Here is a 17,055-nt window from a genome sequence, read left to right as displayed (position 1 = left end):
ATATTTACTAAAGACCTACCATGCGCTAGACATCCTATGGGAACTGGGGACACAGCAGTGAGCAAAACAAACACGACTCTCAACATCACATAGGTAAAGTCCAGTAGGGATGCCAAAACATACACACATACATGCTAGGAAGGAAAATGAAAGGATCTGATGCACGTGATTGGGGTGGGGGGGGGTGTTGAAGACGTGTTCGTACACTCATTCTTCAAACATGCGAGCCTTTTATTGTGCGTCCAGCCATAATGAAAATCCCGCATAGGTCTACATCAAAATCCACATGGATGGCAGATGGTGAGAGAGGACACAGAAGGGGGAGCGGGGACACAAAGGTCCCCCCCAAATAACTATTTAACGATGTTCAGGCCAAGTTGGGGATGGAAGTGAAGAGGAAAATATGGACGGGTGGTGATGAGCGGTGCAGGATCTAGCAGAGGTGTGCTCCCAGCACTGGCCCCCAGGCCTTGACTGGGGCGTTTGCAGCAATCTGCAACTCTCTGACCGGGGCCAAGGCAAATGATGAGGGGAGAGCCAGTGCAAATTACCTGGGCCCAGTGGTCCACAAGAGAGACCGAGGAGGGACTTCCCTGGTGGCGCAGTGGTTAAGAATCCACCTGCCGGGCTTCCCTGGTGGCGCAGTGGTTGGGAGTCTGCCTGCCGGTGCAGGGGACACGGGTTCGTTCCCTGGTCTGGGAAGATCCCACATGCTGCGGAGCAACTAAGCCTGTGTGCCACAACTATTGAGCCTGCGTGCCACAACTACTGAAGCCCGCGTGCCTAGAGCCCGTGCTCTGAAACGAGAAGCCACTGCAGTGAGAAGCCCATGCACCGCAAGGAAGAGTAGCCTCCATTCGACACAGCTATGGAAAGCCCACGCACAGCAACAAAGACCCAACGCAGCCAAAAATAAATAATAAAATTAATTAATTTTTTGAAAACAAAGGGGGAGAGAGAGACCGAGGAACATCCGCATAAAGAATTGTAGTCCATCTGCCTTAGCTTGAGGGGCAGAGGGATGTGCCAGGAAATATGAACATCTTTTTCAGGGGGACCGAATCAGCCCCAGCGACCCAAATTACTAACCTGCAGTCCCCTTAAAACCTGGGAGCAGGGACTTCCCTGGCGGTCCAGTGGCTAAGACTCTGCACTCTCAATGCAAGGGGACCAGGTTCAATTCCTGGTCAGGGAACTAGATCCCACATGCTGCAACTAAGAGTTCACATGCCACAACTAAAGATCCCGCATGCTGCAACTAAGACCCAATGCTGCCAAATAAATACATATTTTTTAAAAGCTTTAAAAAATAATCCATTTTCCAAAAATAAACAGAGCTATGCCACTTGGCCACGCCCCTTCCTAGGCGCGGGGGCTGTTTAATACAGACCAGGACTTTGCTAAAGCCCCGTCTTCTTCCTAGGGCTCCGCCCTAATCCCGCGCAGGCGTGGCACAAATTTTCCCGCCCCTTCGTGGTGCGGCGGATCTGACGCCTAACGTATCTGCGTCGACGCCATTTTAGCCGGTCCCTCTCCGCACTGGGTGTGGCGGCCATTTTGTTTTCGACACCGAGCGGGAGTTGACGGCAGCCGCTGTGGTGAAAGGCAGGAAAGGGCAGGCCGGTTAGCAGGCGGACGGGCCAACCGGACAGCCAGCCAACAGCAAAGAACTAACCTAGAAATCTACCGCTTAACACATCTAACTAACCGCCCACCAAGTTAACCCGAGCCCCTCCACCGTCAACTCAGGTTCGGCCGGCCCCCGGCCCGCCTGCCGCAGCCGTGGTGGCAGCCCCGGGAGGAGCACTGGCGTCCGTTTCCTTCGGTACGTGTCTGTGGTGAGGAGGGCAAGAGTCCTGGGGAACGGAGGGGTCCGGCGGACGCGGAACGGGAGCTGGCGGGATGTGGAGGCAGACAGTGGAGGCAGACAGGGTGTCCGAGGTGGAGGCCCCGGAGGGGGCGGAGCCCCTGAGAGGGAGGCGGGGGAGACCCCGAACTGGAAACTCGCCACGGGATTGATGGAAAAGGTGGGGATTTGATAGAGTTAAAAAAGAATGTTGTTTGGTGGGTTGAGCAATGTCGGCGGTCCTGACAGGGCTTTGAGAGGGAAGGGCAATCAAAGGAGGACTGCACGACCTTAGGGAACGTTGGAAAGTAATGGCAGCTTCAGGGTTAAATTTTGTGGAGCGCTCCCGGGAGCGAACTCCCAGGTGAATGCCCATTTAGGGAAACCTTGCCTACTCCCTCCCTCCCCCAGCTCCGCAGGCCCTTGCTAAGTCTCCTACTTGATTTTGAAACTGGAATGCTTGTGTCATCTCTCTAGATCAGTGGTTCTCAGTTGTGGCTGCACAAGAGAAGCACCGAGGTAGACTTCCCCCCACCCCTTCGAGGTAGACTTTTTTTTTTTTTTTTTTCTCCCATTCTAATTGCTGATCCCCAGACCTCACCATCAGAGATTGTGCTTTAAATAGTTTGGGCCCAGGCTTCTGTGTTTCGTTGTTTTTTTTAAAAAAAAAAAAAAAAGCTTCTTGCAGCCAAGGTTGAGAAGGATCGCTCTAGATGAAAAGCCAAACTCTTAACACTTCTTTGGCTGGGTCTAAGTCTGCCATTTTGGAGGCTTGAGCAGATATTTTCTGTCCTGTGGCCTTGGAGTTTATTAGTTTGAGGTAACTAGCTTCTTAAGTTTAAGCACCTGAAATGAGTTTTGGTGTGATCGTCAATAGTCATCGATACAGGCCTTTTCATTCATTTTTGGTTTGGGCCTTTGGCACTTGTTGAAATGAGGTGGTCATCATTCTCATTTGCTCATTCTGTCCATTGTCCTTTGTAGATTCTCGGGATTTGAAGATGGCTGCACAGTCAGCGCCGAAAGTTGTGCTAAAAAGCACCACCAAGATGTCTCTAAATGAGCGGTGAGGCAGCCAACAGCAACTTCAGCTCGTTCATAAGAAAACATTACTTAAATTGGCCCTGGGGTCCAATGCACAAAAACCGGTTTTAAACTAAATACCAACAGAAGGCTACAGACCTCTGTTCTTAGTTGCATCGTATGTGGTACACAAAACAAATTGGGCGGTTGTTTCAAAACCCCTTATCAGTAGATTTTTATGTTATGCTGTCTGAAATATTTATCTGGTGGGATGTATTTTAAAAAGACTCCTCACACCCTCCCTTTTCTTCACTTTTTTTTTTTTTTTTTTTTTTTTTTACATTGATACAGGGGTGGTGCAGCTTGGTAGCATGGTACCCTAGCTGCAGTAGGCTTGCTGCCCAGTCCAAGGCCAGCAGTGTTGTGTCTGGCCTGTAAGAGGCGGGTAGCAAGCTATGAATATGTCCAAAGGCCCTTGAATGTCATTCTTGGGCCTTGTAAGAGGCACTCGCTTTGCTCCATTTCACTTTCTTTCCATTCTGCTTTTAGTTTGTTTTTGTTTTCAATTCTTTTACAATTGAATGTTCTTCTCTTTCATTCCATTAAACTTACCTTGACAGGAATAATAGAAGAGTGTCTTCACAAGCTCTTAAATGATTAAACTAATCTTAACTTTTTCAGAAGTAATCACTTAGAGTCAGAAAAAGTAATCATTTGACACTAAGAAAAGTTAAGGCATTTAAAGGCACTTTCTGTCTCTGAGAGCTTTGTTCATTGAGTGCCTTTGACCAGTGACTTTATTAAGTTAATGTTAGACCACTAAAAAATTTACTTACGTTTGTTTGCCTTTTCTGAAGCATATGTACTTCTCTTTATCCCTTAGTGATACACTAATTCTCCATATTCACATTACTGCGTGAACAAATACATGAGAGAATGTGATATGCTCCTATAATTTATGTGGGTGTATCATTTCCATGGGCTTTGAAGGTGCTCTAGTCCTTCCTTATATTTGCCCTTAAAATGCACCCTCAGGTCCCCAAAGGTTTTGGCTTGCTTTGTCTGTCTTTGAAACTACATCTTCTGTCTCTTGTCATCACATCTGCTTATTGCATGCTTTTCATATTTTCTACCTCTCTAAAAGCCGTTACCTGAGCCCTTGTTATCACTTTTGATTGAATGTGCTACACTTAGCTGCATTTCTAAGTTTCTGATTCTTGCAAGTTTGTGGAAGCAGAGGAGTCTTTAACCCACATCAGCCTTGATCTAAGTGTACCACTTTACTTAAAGTTCGTGGGATCTGGAGCTCCTGGTCTAGCAAGCCATGAAAATGCCAATAAATGTTTTGTAATAAAGCGTTTATTTAAACATCCATTTTGTTCGACCTTGAAGCTTTACTAATATGCTGAAGAACAAACAGCCGATGCCAGTGAATATTCGGGCTTCGATGCAGCAACAACAGCAGCTAGCCAGTGCCAGAAACAGAAGACTGGCCCAGCAGATGGAGAATAGACCCTCTGTCCAGGCAGCATTAAAACTTAAGCAGGTGAGAGGATGGGTCTTAATGCACCAGAAGCAGCTGGTGATCCCTGTCAGGTAGTCCACTGAGGCTGTCAGGACGCCATGGATAATTACGAGGTGGCTCAGGGCAAAAGCTGAACTTTTCTGGAGGAAAGAGAAGTTCAGAGAATTCCCATTTTGGCAGGTACCAATAAGTAACTTTTTGTTGTCTTTCTCTTTTAGGGAGTTTGCCATCAAGGTGGCCTGTTTCTGTGTTATCAATGAGTATTAATCTCTTTTGTTCTCTGATCCTTTGCCCTTAAAATAGATTCACTGGCTTTTTCCACAGAGAAATTTTGGTTTCTGTTTTAAATGATCTTCAAAAAATCCTTTATTTCTCACTAAATGGTTTACAAATTAGGGAAATGATTTTATTCTTTCTTCCCTAATACAGGGAGTCTGAAAGGCCTTTTAGTCAAAGGTTTTCAATGCTAAACAGTAGAAAGAGTGGGGTGACCCTCATCTTCACAGCACCTAAAGTTTTGTCAGTAAAGTAGAGCGAGAACACTGAGTAATTTAAGAGTTAGCGGTTCTCTTTCAAATTTCCAGTAAGAGATAATCCTATTCAGATCTGAAATAAAACCTGCTCTTTATTATTCATAGACTTTATATGCAAGTCCGGACAGTGGCTGTGGAAGGATATGTCCAAGCTGTGGCTGGGCGTCTGGAGGGCGGTGCCATGCAACTGTAAGGACTTTAACTGGTAGCACTGCATGGCTGTGCATAAAATCAGCAGTTAAATATAACACCCTTCCACCCCCACCCTGAACCATTGGGCTCACTGACCAAAAATAAACAAGGCCTTCTGCTTTAGCTACCTTAAGCCCTGGAGTGGCTGCATTCATCCCAGACTCAGGAAAGCAGTAAAAGGTGCCACTGTTTTCTAAGAGGAAATACTAAAAATTGTTGAAGACAGGTCTCTGACATATTATTGCAAAGGACCTTTTAACAAGAAGCTTGGAACAGAGGCTGTGCCGAAGAAAGTAGCCTCTAGAGCACTGCTGTCCAATAGAACTTTCCACGGTGTTGGAAATGTTCTGTATCTGTGCTCTCCAATACAGTAGCCATTAGCCACATTGACTGTTGAGTGCTCAAAATGTGGCTAGTGCCATTGAGGAGCTTAAATTTTTATTTTTATTAATTTTTTTACTTGTAATTTAAATTAGCCACATGTGGCTAGTGGTTACCTTAGCATATAGCACAGCTCTAGAGTGGAAACTGAATGATACAGTTGACATCCTTCAGCTTCTTTTCAATATTAGAGACTAGTATTGGTGGCAAGTAAGGGATGGGAAGGGAGAAGAACTTCTAAGTACTATGCATTCTCCCCTTAAAGCACAGATCTTGGGAGAATGTACTAGGGATGACTAAACACAAGAGACTTGTAGAAAGAAGTCCTGACCTCATGTTGTTCAGAGCCTGCCCCTCTGATTAGAAGCAGTTTATGATCTCATGCTAGAAAGCTAATAATAATAACTCGCAGCATATGGTTGCAGAGAAAGTCGTTGTAGTCGTTTGTGGGTGAAGCCTGAGGACGCATAATTTACTTTCGTTCATACTGACTTACGGCGTTATAGGAGAACAGGTTTGCTAGGGCTTTGGTGGTGGTCAAGGCTACACAGTCACCCTTTCCTCTGAAGGAATTTAATTGTCTGAGATGTGGTCTTTGTAGTTTCTCTTTGAGGGACAGATTATTGAAAAATTTCTATCTATGGTATGTCCTTGTTCTCAAATGTGGCCCTGAGTTTTATGATTATAGCTAAACTGTCTTAATTCTAATGCAGGTTTGGCTAGCTTTCTGTGGAGATACATTTGAGTTATGTGTTTATTGTGAATTAAAAGTCATTACACTGACTTAATTAATGGAGCTGTTTGCAAAGGTAGACATGGAATTACAGCTATTTAAGATATGTAAGGAAAGGAGATTTGACTTTTTTGTGTTTATTTACATCTTAAGGTAAAAAGTGGACCGTCTGGAGATAGATACTCAGAGGAAAAATGGAACACACTGGCCTCTTTCACTGAGAACTCAAACTTGTTCTTAAGTCACAAGAATTCAAATGAAATTGTAATTTAAACTTTGCCCAGAGTGTGATGACCTTCCTATGGTGTTTGAGTAAGCCTTTGAAGACAGTGGTAGTCCTTGGGCAGGTATGAATCCAGTCCTGTCATTGTCAACTGGTGGTTCAAAAACAGCAGAATCCAGGATTTGAAATACAGTGTTCTTATTAAAACTTACGTTCCAAGTAGTGGTATATAACTTCTGTAGCCAAACTAGTGAGGTAATTTGTGGTGATGCCAGTTTCATGGGACCATACTCAAGCTTCTTAGAAGCTCTGGATCAGAATTCTGCTTGTTTTCTACCATGTTCTGAGGCAAAGGCTTGCTTCTGGTTTGGGATCCTTATGACACCCCGTGCAGGTTTATCTCCCGCCACACAGACATCTCACTTGCTTCTTTTTCTCTGCACTTTGAGTTGCTAAATCCCATTGGATTGCTTTTTTGATCTCAATTCCCTAACACCTTTTCTTCCAGAAGAGCTTAAAGCAGCGCCTGGGTAAGAGTAACATCCAGGCACGGTTAGGCCGACCAATAGGGGCCCTGGCCAGGGGAGCAATCGGAGGACGAGGCCTGCCCATTATCCAGAGAGGCTTGTCCAGAGGAGGACTTCGTGGGGGACGTGCCACAAGAACCCTACTTAGGGGCGGGATGTCGCTCCGAGGTCAGTGCTCTGTACCTGATAATTGTCGGGCCCCACCCCCTTCCCTTTTCTCTTGGGCTGCTTATGGACGGACACATTTGTTTAACATCTTTAAGCCTGAATTTGTATTAATATAATTAATAACTTTTGAAATGACGTGTTTTTAATAGTGCTGCATGTCTTTTATCGATACCATTCCTTTTCTGATAATGTGCAATGGTGAGAGGCTAGGACCTGCGTTACAACAGGTAATTCATGTCATCTCCATTCCATTTTAAAACACCCTGCTGCTGCTTGAATCAAAGCACATTCAAGTTCTAGAAATAAGTCAAATCTAAGAAACTTCTTGGCCTGTTGGCCTATATCTTAATTAATCATCTCTGTTCCTGGTTCTAGTGAAATACTCTATTACATCTGGAAAAAAAGAGGACAAGTTGACCAATAGCACTTAGCTATATGTTACATTTTAGGCACTGTTACACTGTTCTCTGTATAGTTCTTGTCCCCTACAAAAATGTATTGAGAGCAGGAACCATATCATTTATTTTTAAAGCTGCCATAATGCTAGGCACCTACCTGTAATTATTCAATAGATATTCATTAAATGTATGTACTTAACTAATTGACTTAACTCCCAGCTTCTTCCAAAAGTGGATTTGTGGTCAGACTTGTTGAATTGATTGAATAAAGAGCAGCTTAATCTTTTCACACTCAGTGTGCAGCTTGCCCCACCCAACCTAAAAATTAACTGAATTAACTCATTTAACCCTCACCGCCTTCCTTTGGTTAGAATCTACTTTGTCTCTCTTGGATTTACCTGCATATACATTGTATGCCTCCTCTCCAAGGTCAAAACCTGCTCCGAGGTGGACGAGCCGTAGCTCCCCGAATGGGCTTAAGAAGAGGTGGTGTTCGAGGTCGTGGAGGTCCTGGGAGAGGGGGCCTAGGGCGTGGAGCTATGGGTCGTGGCGGAATCGGTGGTAGAGGTTAGTCAGCTACCAACTTCAGAGACTAGCTTCCCCTTATTTCTCTCCCTTCAAAACTCAGAGCCACCTTTCTGCACAGCTTCAAGTCATAGGCAGGCTTATTTGTTTGTCTTGTTTGTTTTATGAAACTGGCTTATTTTATAAATTCACATGCTGGTAATGTGGAGGTCTGTCATGGGTTTTCCAAGAACAGTCAGGTATGTGTTACAGAGCCAGATTATATTCAGACTTCTTTCAGGCTCTTGCAAATTTAAATTGTATTGTTAAAAATGACAGAATGGTCAGTTTGGCGTTTTATCTTTTTCTGTCCCTGACCCACCACCACACACCCCACCCCATAGCTCAAAACCCACTTTGAGTCTAAGAAGAGAGAAGAGGGAGATGTACAAAAATGAAGCAGAGTTAAAGAGGATGGTGAGACTTGGAGCTAGGTATTGACTCTGAAACCAAGTAAATTCAAGATAAAGTTTGTGTCTATGCGAAACCAGAGATGACTCTTTTTGATCAAAGTAGAAAAAGCAAGATGGTATTGTGTCAGTTAACTAACTGACTCTTGTTGATAATCTTACCTTGAGACTTGGTGATATTTGTCCTGTGACCTCATGGCCCAGACTGGAAGAGAGTTTTTAATGGTGTTGCTGTTAATGCCAAATCTCATGGGAGTTTTCTGGCTTAGAGTTTAGTGGAAAACTCCCAGCAACACCTGTCCAGGAAAAATAATATATATTCTTTTAGCCCCTGGGTATATTTGCTTTGGTCTTTTTAAAGTGTGTGGTGGGTCTTCCATAATTTATGACCTTGAAGTTGCCAAGGGATAATAACTATTGGGAAAAGAAATTTGATAACAGAGGGCTTGTTTTCTTCTCTCGCATTATATGTTGCTTGGCTTATTGAGTGAAGTACAAGCTAGTTTGGGTTTCAGGATGAAATAGCGTGTTTCCAAATTATCTTGACTTGGTTTCTGAGAGAGACATCACAGGGATTGGGCGGGGAGGAGTCTGAAGTAGCTTTTCAGAAAGCTGGGTATGTTTTGTTAAGTGAATTGAAACCACCTCTCAGATAACCATAATTGTTAAAATGTGAATAGAATCGGGAGATAGAAATGGCTGGGACTACTCAAAATGTTTTTCCCCAATTCCCTTCATTGTTCCTATGTCAGAATAACTCCTCAGTCTCCTGACATAGGATCAGTTCATTAGGTTTGATAAATTTGAGGAGACGAGCTAATTTTTCAGAAGGATCTCCAGTAAAGTTTAATTTGAAAACTGTCTAGCTTCACACCCCTGTTTCTCTGTGCCCTTGTTACTTCCTCCCTATCTTGCTAAATGGGGTTATCTTTAATGTACTTGTATTTTAATTGTAAACTTATAGCGAGTCTCAAATTTTAGTTTCTCTGTCTTAGGAGAGATTAAGAAATTTTTAATTATCAGTTAACTATATTCCCTTACTTTGTTGGTAGAATTTAAAAAATTTAAATAGCATTTAGAGATGAGCATGTAATGAGGGATTCATTATGTGTGCTTTCCATGTGTTGCTTTCTACCCAGTGTGTTTCCTGTTTTTCCAGATTTCTCCTCTTGCCCTGCCCTTCAGCCTTTCTCAGCTAGGCCCCACTGCTCTAAGGGGCATTTACCATAGCACCAATTAAACTTACTTGTAACTGTTTTTCTTGTTTTTCCCTTGGGCCAGGTCGGGGTATGATAGGTCGGGGAAGAGGGGGCTTTGGAGGCAGAGGACGAGGCCGTGGACGAGGGAGAGGTGCCCTTGCTCGCCCTGTACTGACCAAGGAGCAGCTGGACAACCAACTGGATGCATACATGTCAAAAACGAAAGGACACCTGGATGCTGAGTTGGATGCCTACATGGCTCAGACAGATCCCGAAACCAATGATTGAAGCCTGCCCACCCTCCTGTGAGACTCTTGTTAAAGTCACACATCTGTAAATAACGTTGAGATAACAGATGAGAAGAAACTTGATTGATGCTGGAAGGACCTACCATAATAGGCTATGGACTGACTCGCCACCAGTTTGTGCATTTAGTGTGTTCCTTTTACTTTTTGATACTGTGTTGTATGAAACCCTTTTTTCCTCTGACTTGGGTTTTGTTTTATTGTCGTTGGGTTTTTTTTCCCTTCGCCCAGACTTCTCTTTGAACATGAGTGTGTTGGCCTTGTGGCTAGTACACCCTCTTCCCCGCTCTGCCTTCCCTCACTTGTCATATGCTTTGGCATTCTGACATTTCCTCTGTTCATCTCCTGTGAAAAAGTCCCAGAAAGAGCCCATCAATGTCCCTCCTTAATATCTAGGTTTCTGAGATAACAGTTCTGTTCTGCATCATCTTTAAAGAGCCTCTTAAAAGTGTTTAGAAAATGTGGAGCTCAAAAATGCATTCTGCCACGCTGATGTTTTAGTAAAGTAAATTAGGAACTCTGACATAGCTACAGGGCCACCTAACAAGTTACACACGGTAGCAGCTCTGATTTAATTAAAGTTATTACCATGTACATTTACACCACATAACCAGTGTACTGGGTCAGGTATGTGCACTTTCTACCCTGGAATGAGATTTATAAACTTCCTCTTGGCTTTGCATCATGCCCAAAGAGGGTATTTTTGGATTGGCTTACACCTGCAAAAGAGTGGGGAAAGCCATTTGGTTTGGCAGATGCTTCAGAAGGGAAAGGACTGGAAATTGATGGCAGATATCTGGTGGGAGGGGTCAGAAGATATCCATGCTGAAATGCTGCTACGTTTATACCAGGCCGATCTTGGGCTTCATTCATTGACTTTGACCCTTATTCCCCTTGAAGGTTTAATTAAGTTCAACCGTATTCTGTCAACTGTTCCAGTTTCAGTAGAATCTTTTGTTTCTGGTTCATTATAACAAATTGTTCTCTGAAATCTAGTCAGGACTTTCTCTTTATTTGTTGGGCTCTTTGAAATATTATGGCCACTATAACAATATTTTGATACACCCCTTGTAGAGTTGAGAGTCCTTCATAGTTGTATTAAAATTTGGGGTGGGAGGGGGATGTGACTTTGGGGCAGAAAGTGAACAATTTGCCCTCTTTTGAATAATCCCCGAGGTTAGATTAACCACACAAAGTAATGTACCAACACATTTGGTCCATAGGAAGCTCAAACATAATGGTCTCAGGAGGCAGTTGAGGACCCCGGCCCTGGTTTCCCTTTTCCTCTGTGCTGTTTAAGGGAAAAGAAGAAGCTAACCACCTCTAATCAAACCAGTTGCCATTGAGCTACCTGGTACCCTAAACTGTTGGGAGGTTGTGTGTTATTGTAGACTGGGAAGGAAATTTTGGCCAGGACAACCTGAACTTGAATCCCATTTGTATGACCTGGGCTACTTAACCTCTGGATTGTGAAGCAAGTTTAGTTGTAGAAGGGAGAGCTTGAAAAGACCATGCGGAGTTAGGACAGAGCCATGCTGACATAACCAATCAGACCTAGTTTTGAAGTGTCTGTACTGTAACTACTTACTCTTAATAGAAGTGGACTGTGAGACTGGAGGTCTTTAGCCCAAACAAGTATTTATAAACCTTTAATCGGAAAGAGTGAAAAAGGTATTTTTGTGTGGGCAAGGCCGATTTTAAGGATAATTCCTTAGATGCCAAACTCCAGTCAGCCCCCAAGGCTCTTCTGTGGGAGAGGTGCTGATTGGCAGTGGGCAGGCTACCCCTTGTGAACTTCACATCCACTGGTAGCCTTTTGTCATCTTCCAGGGCCTCCAGAACACCTTTGGGAGAAAGGGAGGGAGCTGCAGGGTGAGAGTTTTTCTATCCCCCAACCACACAACTTGGGATGACCCGTCTCTGGGATTTTATCCCCAGCCCCGTCCTTCCCAAATACTTTGACCCTCCTTCAAGGCAGCTAACAGGTATGTGCCCTCAGGATATTTTTAATCTGGTGGCTTTTGGTACCACTCTCCATAATCCACTGAGATCCTCTGTGTAAGAATAAGGAGTGAAAGAGGCACCACTTTTGAAGCTTATGCAAGAGGTGGGGTAACTAGCTGAGGTAGAGATGGGGGAGGGCCAGCAGTATGAGTCTGGATCTCACAGTGCCCAATTCCAGTTCCATGGAGCCCACAAAGGAGATCACCCCGTATACTTTTGGCAAGGTTCCAGGCTAAAAGCAAAGTGTTGGAGTCAGGAAATGAGAGGTGAGGGGTGTACTGGGTGGCAGCAAGTGTCTGAGCCCTCCCACCACCGCCAGTCCATCTGCTGACGTAATTCCCTTGTGAGGGAGAGGTCCATTTCAGAACAGAGGTCCTGGATGCCTCAGCCCCTAGACTAAGGAAGAGAAGCTGGGGCCAGGATACTGGGTCCTTCAAGAAAGGGGAACTTGCCGAGGTGCCAGCTGTGCCTTAGCTGCTCACTCTCCTAGGTCAACCTCTTCCAGCTCAGGATTGCCCTGTTCAGGGTGCTTCCAGTCCCATCTTGTCCTGCCGACTCAGTACTCCTAGTGCCCACAGGTGTCTGTCCAAAAAGACCTGCCCCGTGTCCTCTACGCCCATCTCTTGCACTGGCCCAACTTGCAGGGTAGTGAACTAAGACCAGGTTGGGGCTGCTGTTTCTAGCACCTGTGTGATCTTTACTAACTACAAAAATGTCAAGCAGATCTAGTGGTCAGGGGACCCTGAAGCATCCTTGGGGTGGGGGGGTGGCGTTACTTTGTGGGTCCCAGTAAAGATGGGCAGTGAGGCAACCACTGGAGCTTAAGACCCCTTCCCTTTCTGCCTCCTCTATATCCCTCCTACCAGTTGAAGAATTCCTCCCCAACAGTGGGCAAAGGAACTTCCCTACCAGCCATGGACCCTCCAGCTCCACTCACTGCTCACTGGAGTTCCCAGAGTCTCCTTGAGGCCTGTGTCCACTTCTGCCATCCTCGATCCTTCGTGAGTGTCCCGGGTAGAGCAGAGTGGGACAAAGAGAGTCAGCCTGGCTCCGGGTCAGCCTTTCACTCATTCAGCCACCATATGCCAAGGGCTTGCCATACAGACACGAACAAGGCATTGTTAGGCATTGGGAGTACAGAGAAGAGGTTGATGAGCTAGAATATGAAAGTCAAGGGAAAGTTTAACAGAGAAGGGGGGAAGAATATTCGAAGGAGAGGGAACGAATAAAAAGTGCAGGGAAAGTGTGTTCAGTGGTCCTTCAAAGTAGGGTGGGAGACACAACTGATAAGATTGGGTAGCCTGGAGCCTGTCTGCTAAAGACCTTGGGCATTATGCTCTGGGTAGTGGGGAGTGATTGAGGACTTTAAGTAGGAGAGTACCATGGATGATTTATTCAGAAGGGTGGTAGGAAGTGAAAACGGGCTAGAGGGAGGACCATGGAGACTGGGAAACTATTAGGTTAGTCTAAAACAAAACAGAGTTGGCCTGAACCTGGGCAGGCCACACCCTCAGCAGTTTCCTAGCTATCTGAAGTCTGGGATGCCTGTCAGCACAAGAGACAGGAGTCAGGGGTGGCCTGAGCAACCCCAGTGGAGAAAGCACATGGCATATGCCTCTCCCTGGCCTGCTCTTGTTTGTCTCCCTAGTGTCCCCGTGTGGTGGCCCCGTGATGCCTGATCTGCCACCCAACCCAGCCTCCACCACAGCTACCCACTCCCTATGACCTCATACCCTGGAGAGAGCTAAGCTTCCAGGCAAGGGGCTGGCCTAGGACAGGCCTCCAGCCCCCATAAGTCCAAATGACAGCACTTTCCTCCCCTCCTCCAGGCCCCCTGCGGCCTTGTCAGGTAGTTTCAGCTAATACCCACCCACCAGCAGTGAACAGCACCCAGACCAGCACTGTAAATGGGGCAGGCCTAAGGGTTGGCTCCTAGAAGGGAGGCAAAGGGCCCAGAGGGGCTGGGACCTGGGAGGAGACCTGGCCTGGCCTCTGTGTCCCCTCTCCTCTTCCCGTGGGCTGTCCTGTCCGTCCCACTGCAACCCCAGCCCTCCCACTACCTCTCGCGCTGATTCTGCAGGCAATGTTGTTAATGAAAGCTCGGCCTCTCTGTACACCGGTGCCAAATCCAATCTCGGAGACAGAGTTTTGGGTGAAATTAAAAAGCCAGCTTTACTACTTTGCTAGGCAAAGGGGACACACTGGAATTCTGCCTCAAAAAACTATGTGTCCCAACCCGGGAGGATTTTATTAGGGTCTTATATGGTTCAGAGGGGGGAGTCTCTGCCAAGATTAGGGTGTGAGCAGGACTGGCACTCCCTTAATCTCCTCTCAGGTGGTCGGTCTCCTAATATTGATGAGCTTCTCTGGTCCCTTTAATCTTGCCTCAGGTGATTTCTTGGCAGCCCCCCCCCTTGATTAGCAACTGTTCAAATCTGGAACTCAGGGAAGGACTGGGTCTAGCCGCTCCGCGGCATGTGGGATCTTCCCAGACCGGGGCACGAACCCGTGTCCCCTGCATCGGCAGGCGGACTCTCAACCACTGCGCCACCAGGGAAGCCCGAGGCTGAAGTCTTGCCTACAAGAAATGGGGGACGAAAGGGCCTCCGTGGCTGGGAGCCCCACAGGGCCCCACTCGGTTTCAATGTGAGAAGGGCAAGGGTGCCCAAGCCTCCAGTTCCCTGGGTTCCGGGCACCTTTAAAGACTCACCTCCAGCTCTCTCCCTCCCCACAAATACACATATAGACACAGTTGTCACAGTGGAGGCATGAGAAATGGAATATTTCCTGCCATATCAGTAAACAAATGATGTCACAGTCGTCAGCTTGCAGCCCTCCAACGTGAGCTGGTGAGCCCTGAGGAAACTCAGAGCTGAAAAGAATACCTGCCATCTAGCAGCCATCAGACTGCAGCCACTCCCTACGGTGAGCACGGAGGAAACTCAGGATGCGAAAATACAGGATACTGGCCCCAGATAGCTGAGGTGCATATCAAAGGAATGATTTCAGTGAGCCCAGAACTCTTGCATCTTCCCATACATAGAAAAGCACTAAACTCCTTAACTTGGGTTATCTGGTTTTCTTTAACCATAATCTTTTGATGTTCCCAGCTACCTGCCCTTTGTTGCAAAATATCTGTATAACCTGGCTCCCCCCTTCGCCTCCACTGAGCAGTTCTCTCAGGGTTACTTGAGATGCTGCCTCTCAGGCTTGAAGTCCTAAAAATTCCCGCTGAATAAAACATAACTCTCAACTTTTAGGTTGTGAATAATTTTTTAAGTCCACAGGCATATCATCTCGTTACTGACCCTGGACCTTCCCCAGGCACCACCTCCAGCCTCTTATCAGGAAATCACATCTCCAGACTCCTTATGTTCTGTCTCCAAGTTTTAGCTGGTAGTGTTAGGGTTAGAGTAGGATAATCAAACAGTTAGCTCAGAAACCCCATTAGGGGATTGTAGATAGAGAGAAAACTTCAGGGGGCTTTGGCAGACCACAGAAAGATTAATGATCACTCAAGAAATGAATGGGAAAATCCTGCAACAATGTGGGCTTACTTGACTCATAAACCAGAGCAAATCATTTAGCATCAAAGCCAGATTGGCTCGCTTAACAAAACCAAGCTAACTTGATTAGCAACAAAAGCATACAACAGGAGAATGTCAAAACAATTAAACAATGGTGACATGAGACCCACATCCTTCCCAGTGAGCTCAGTAAGTTAATGACCCACAAGACATGCTCTTTGGCCCCTAGGACATGCTCTTTGCACACAAAAAAGCAATCATGGAAAGGGAAAGACCCTCATTGTACTGAGACCTGAAATAATTTTTCCAAAGTGCCATGGCAGTCCTGGCCTGACCATGTAGGGACAAAACTCCCCTGCCCAAACTGGAGGAGGAGCTGATGATGGAAGCATGACACCTACTCAAGAAAGACAAAGAAGGTCTTCTCCCCCTCCCCTCTCTTCCTTTGATTAGAAAAATGTAACCCACTAAGTACTTGGGGCAGCACAACGCTCGCCTGCCTGCTTGTTAGCCTCACAAGCATCCTATTCTAATAAATCACTTATCACTTTGCCTCTCACTGAATTCTTTCTGCATTGAGACATAAAGGACCGGACCTCTTCAGAGCCCCCTGAAACACCACCTATCTGTTTCAGTAGTGCCAGTGGGAGAGGTGTTGCAGGTGACCTCTGGCTGCCCTATTCTCCTGCCTGGGTGGGCTCTCTGACCTTACCACACCCATTCTAGTGACTTGGCCAGGCAGGATGACGGCCAAGGGTGGAGGCTGAGGCCCAGGATGGCTCAGGAACCTGTGATGGTGGCAGCAGTCTACCACCACTAATCCCCAGACAAGGGCCTCTTACTGTGTAGGGTAGGCAGGCCAGTAGACCTGGGGCAGCTATGGCTCCATGAGCCCTCTTTAAAGGATTCTCTTAATTCTCCATTTAGGCTTGATTTATTTAATTTCTTTACCCTTTAGTGTAAGGTGATTATCAATTTAAGATTTAAACACATCTTTGGTGTGATATTATGAGGTATAAGAAATATATATTAGGGGCTTCCCTGGTGGTGCAGTGGATAAGAATCCGCCTGCCATTGCAGGGGACACAGGTTCGATCCCTGGTCCGGGAAGACACCACATGCCGCGGAGCAACTAAGCCTGTGCGCCACAACTACTGAGCCTTCGCTCTAGAGCCCGCGAGCCACAACTACTGAAGCCCACGTGCCTAGAGCCCGTGCTCCGCAACAAGAGAAGCCACCACCCGCACACCACAACAAAGAGTAGCCCCCGCTCGCTGCAACTAGAGAAAGCCCATGCGCAGCAACAAAGACCCAACACAACCAAAAATAAATAAATTTTAAAAATTTTTTAAAAAGGAAATATATATATTTGGTCGTCAGCCCCAGTTCCTGGCACAGAACTCCTAAAACCCTTAGAATTTCCTGTGATAAGAGCAATAAAGGTGTCTTTTGTTACGTTAATAAGGTGACTTTTGGAAAGCCCCAGGTAACCTAAGG

At 46.0% G+C, this 17,055-nt stretch overlaps 1 protein-coding gene across 5 annotated transcripts; it reads left to right on the top strand.

The window, feature by feature from the left end:
• The first annotated feature begins 1,521 nt into the window (after positions 1 to 1,521).
• CHTOP (chromatin target of PRMT1) lies at positions 1,522 to 11,022 on the top strand. 5 transcript variants are annotated; one of them, XM_024748123.1, is made up of 7 exons: positions 1,530 to 1,825; positions 2,324 to 2,390; positions 2,831 to 2,912; positions 4,262 to 4,415; positions 6,965 to 7,151; positions 7,979 to 8,116; positions 9,805 to 11,022. In XM_024748123.1, exons 3-7 carry the CDS (start codon positions 2,848 to 2,850, stop codon positions 10,008 to 10,010), a joined length of 750 nt encoding a protein of 249 aa, XP_024603891.1. In that variant the 5' UTR covers positions 1,530 to 1,825; positions 2,324 to 2,390; positions 2,831 to 2,847; the 3' UTR covers positions 10,011 to 11,022. The 5 variants fall into 5 exon arrangements, with proteins under 5 accessions (XP_024603890.1, XP_024603895.1, XP_024603893.1 ...); XM_024748122.1 differs by lacking the exon at positions 2,324 to 2,390 and having other exon boundaries at positions 1,522 to 1,825; XM_024748124.1 differs by lacking the exon at positions 2,324 to 2,390 and having other exon boundaries at positions 6,968 to 7,151.
• Positions 11,023 to 17,055: the final 6,033 nt, after the last annotated feature.

This window comes from Neophocaena asiaeorientalis, unplaced genomic scaffold (genome assembly GCF_003031525.2).
Source record: "Neophocaena asiaeorientalis asiaeorientalis breed wild unplaced genomic scaffold, Neophocaena_asiaeorientalis_V1.1 scaffold76, whole genome shotgun sequence".
Lineage (NCBI taxonomy): Eukaryota > Metazoa > Chordata > Mammalia > Artiodactyla > Phocoenidae > Neophocaena > Neophocaena asiaeorientalis.
Note: the sequence above shows the minus strand (reverse complement) of the source record. Positions and strands in the feature narration are given on the sequence as shown.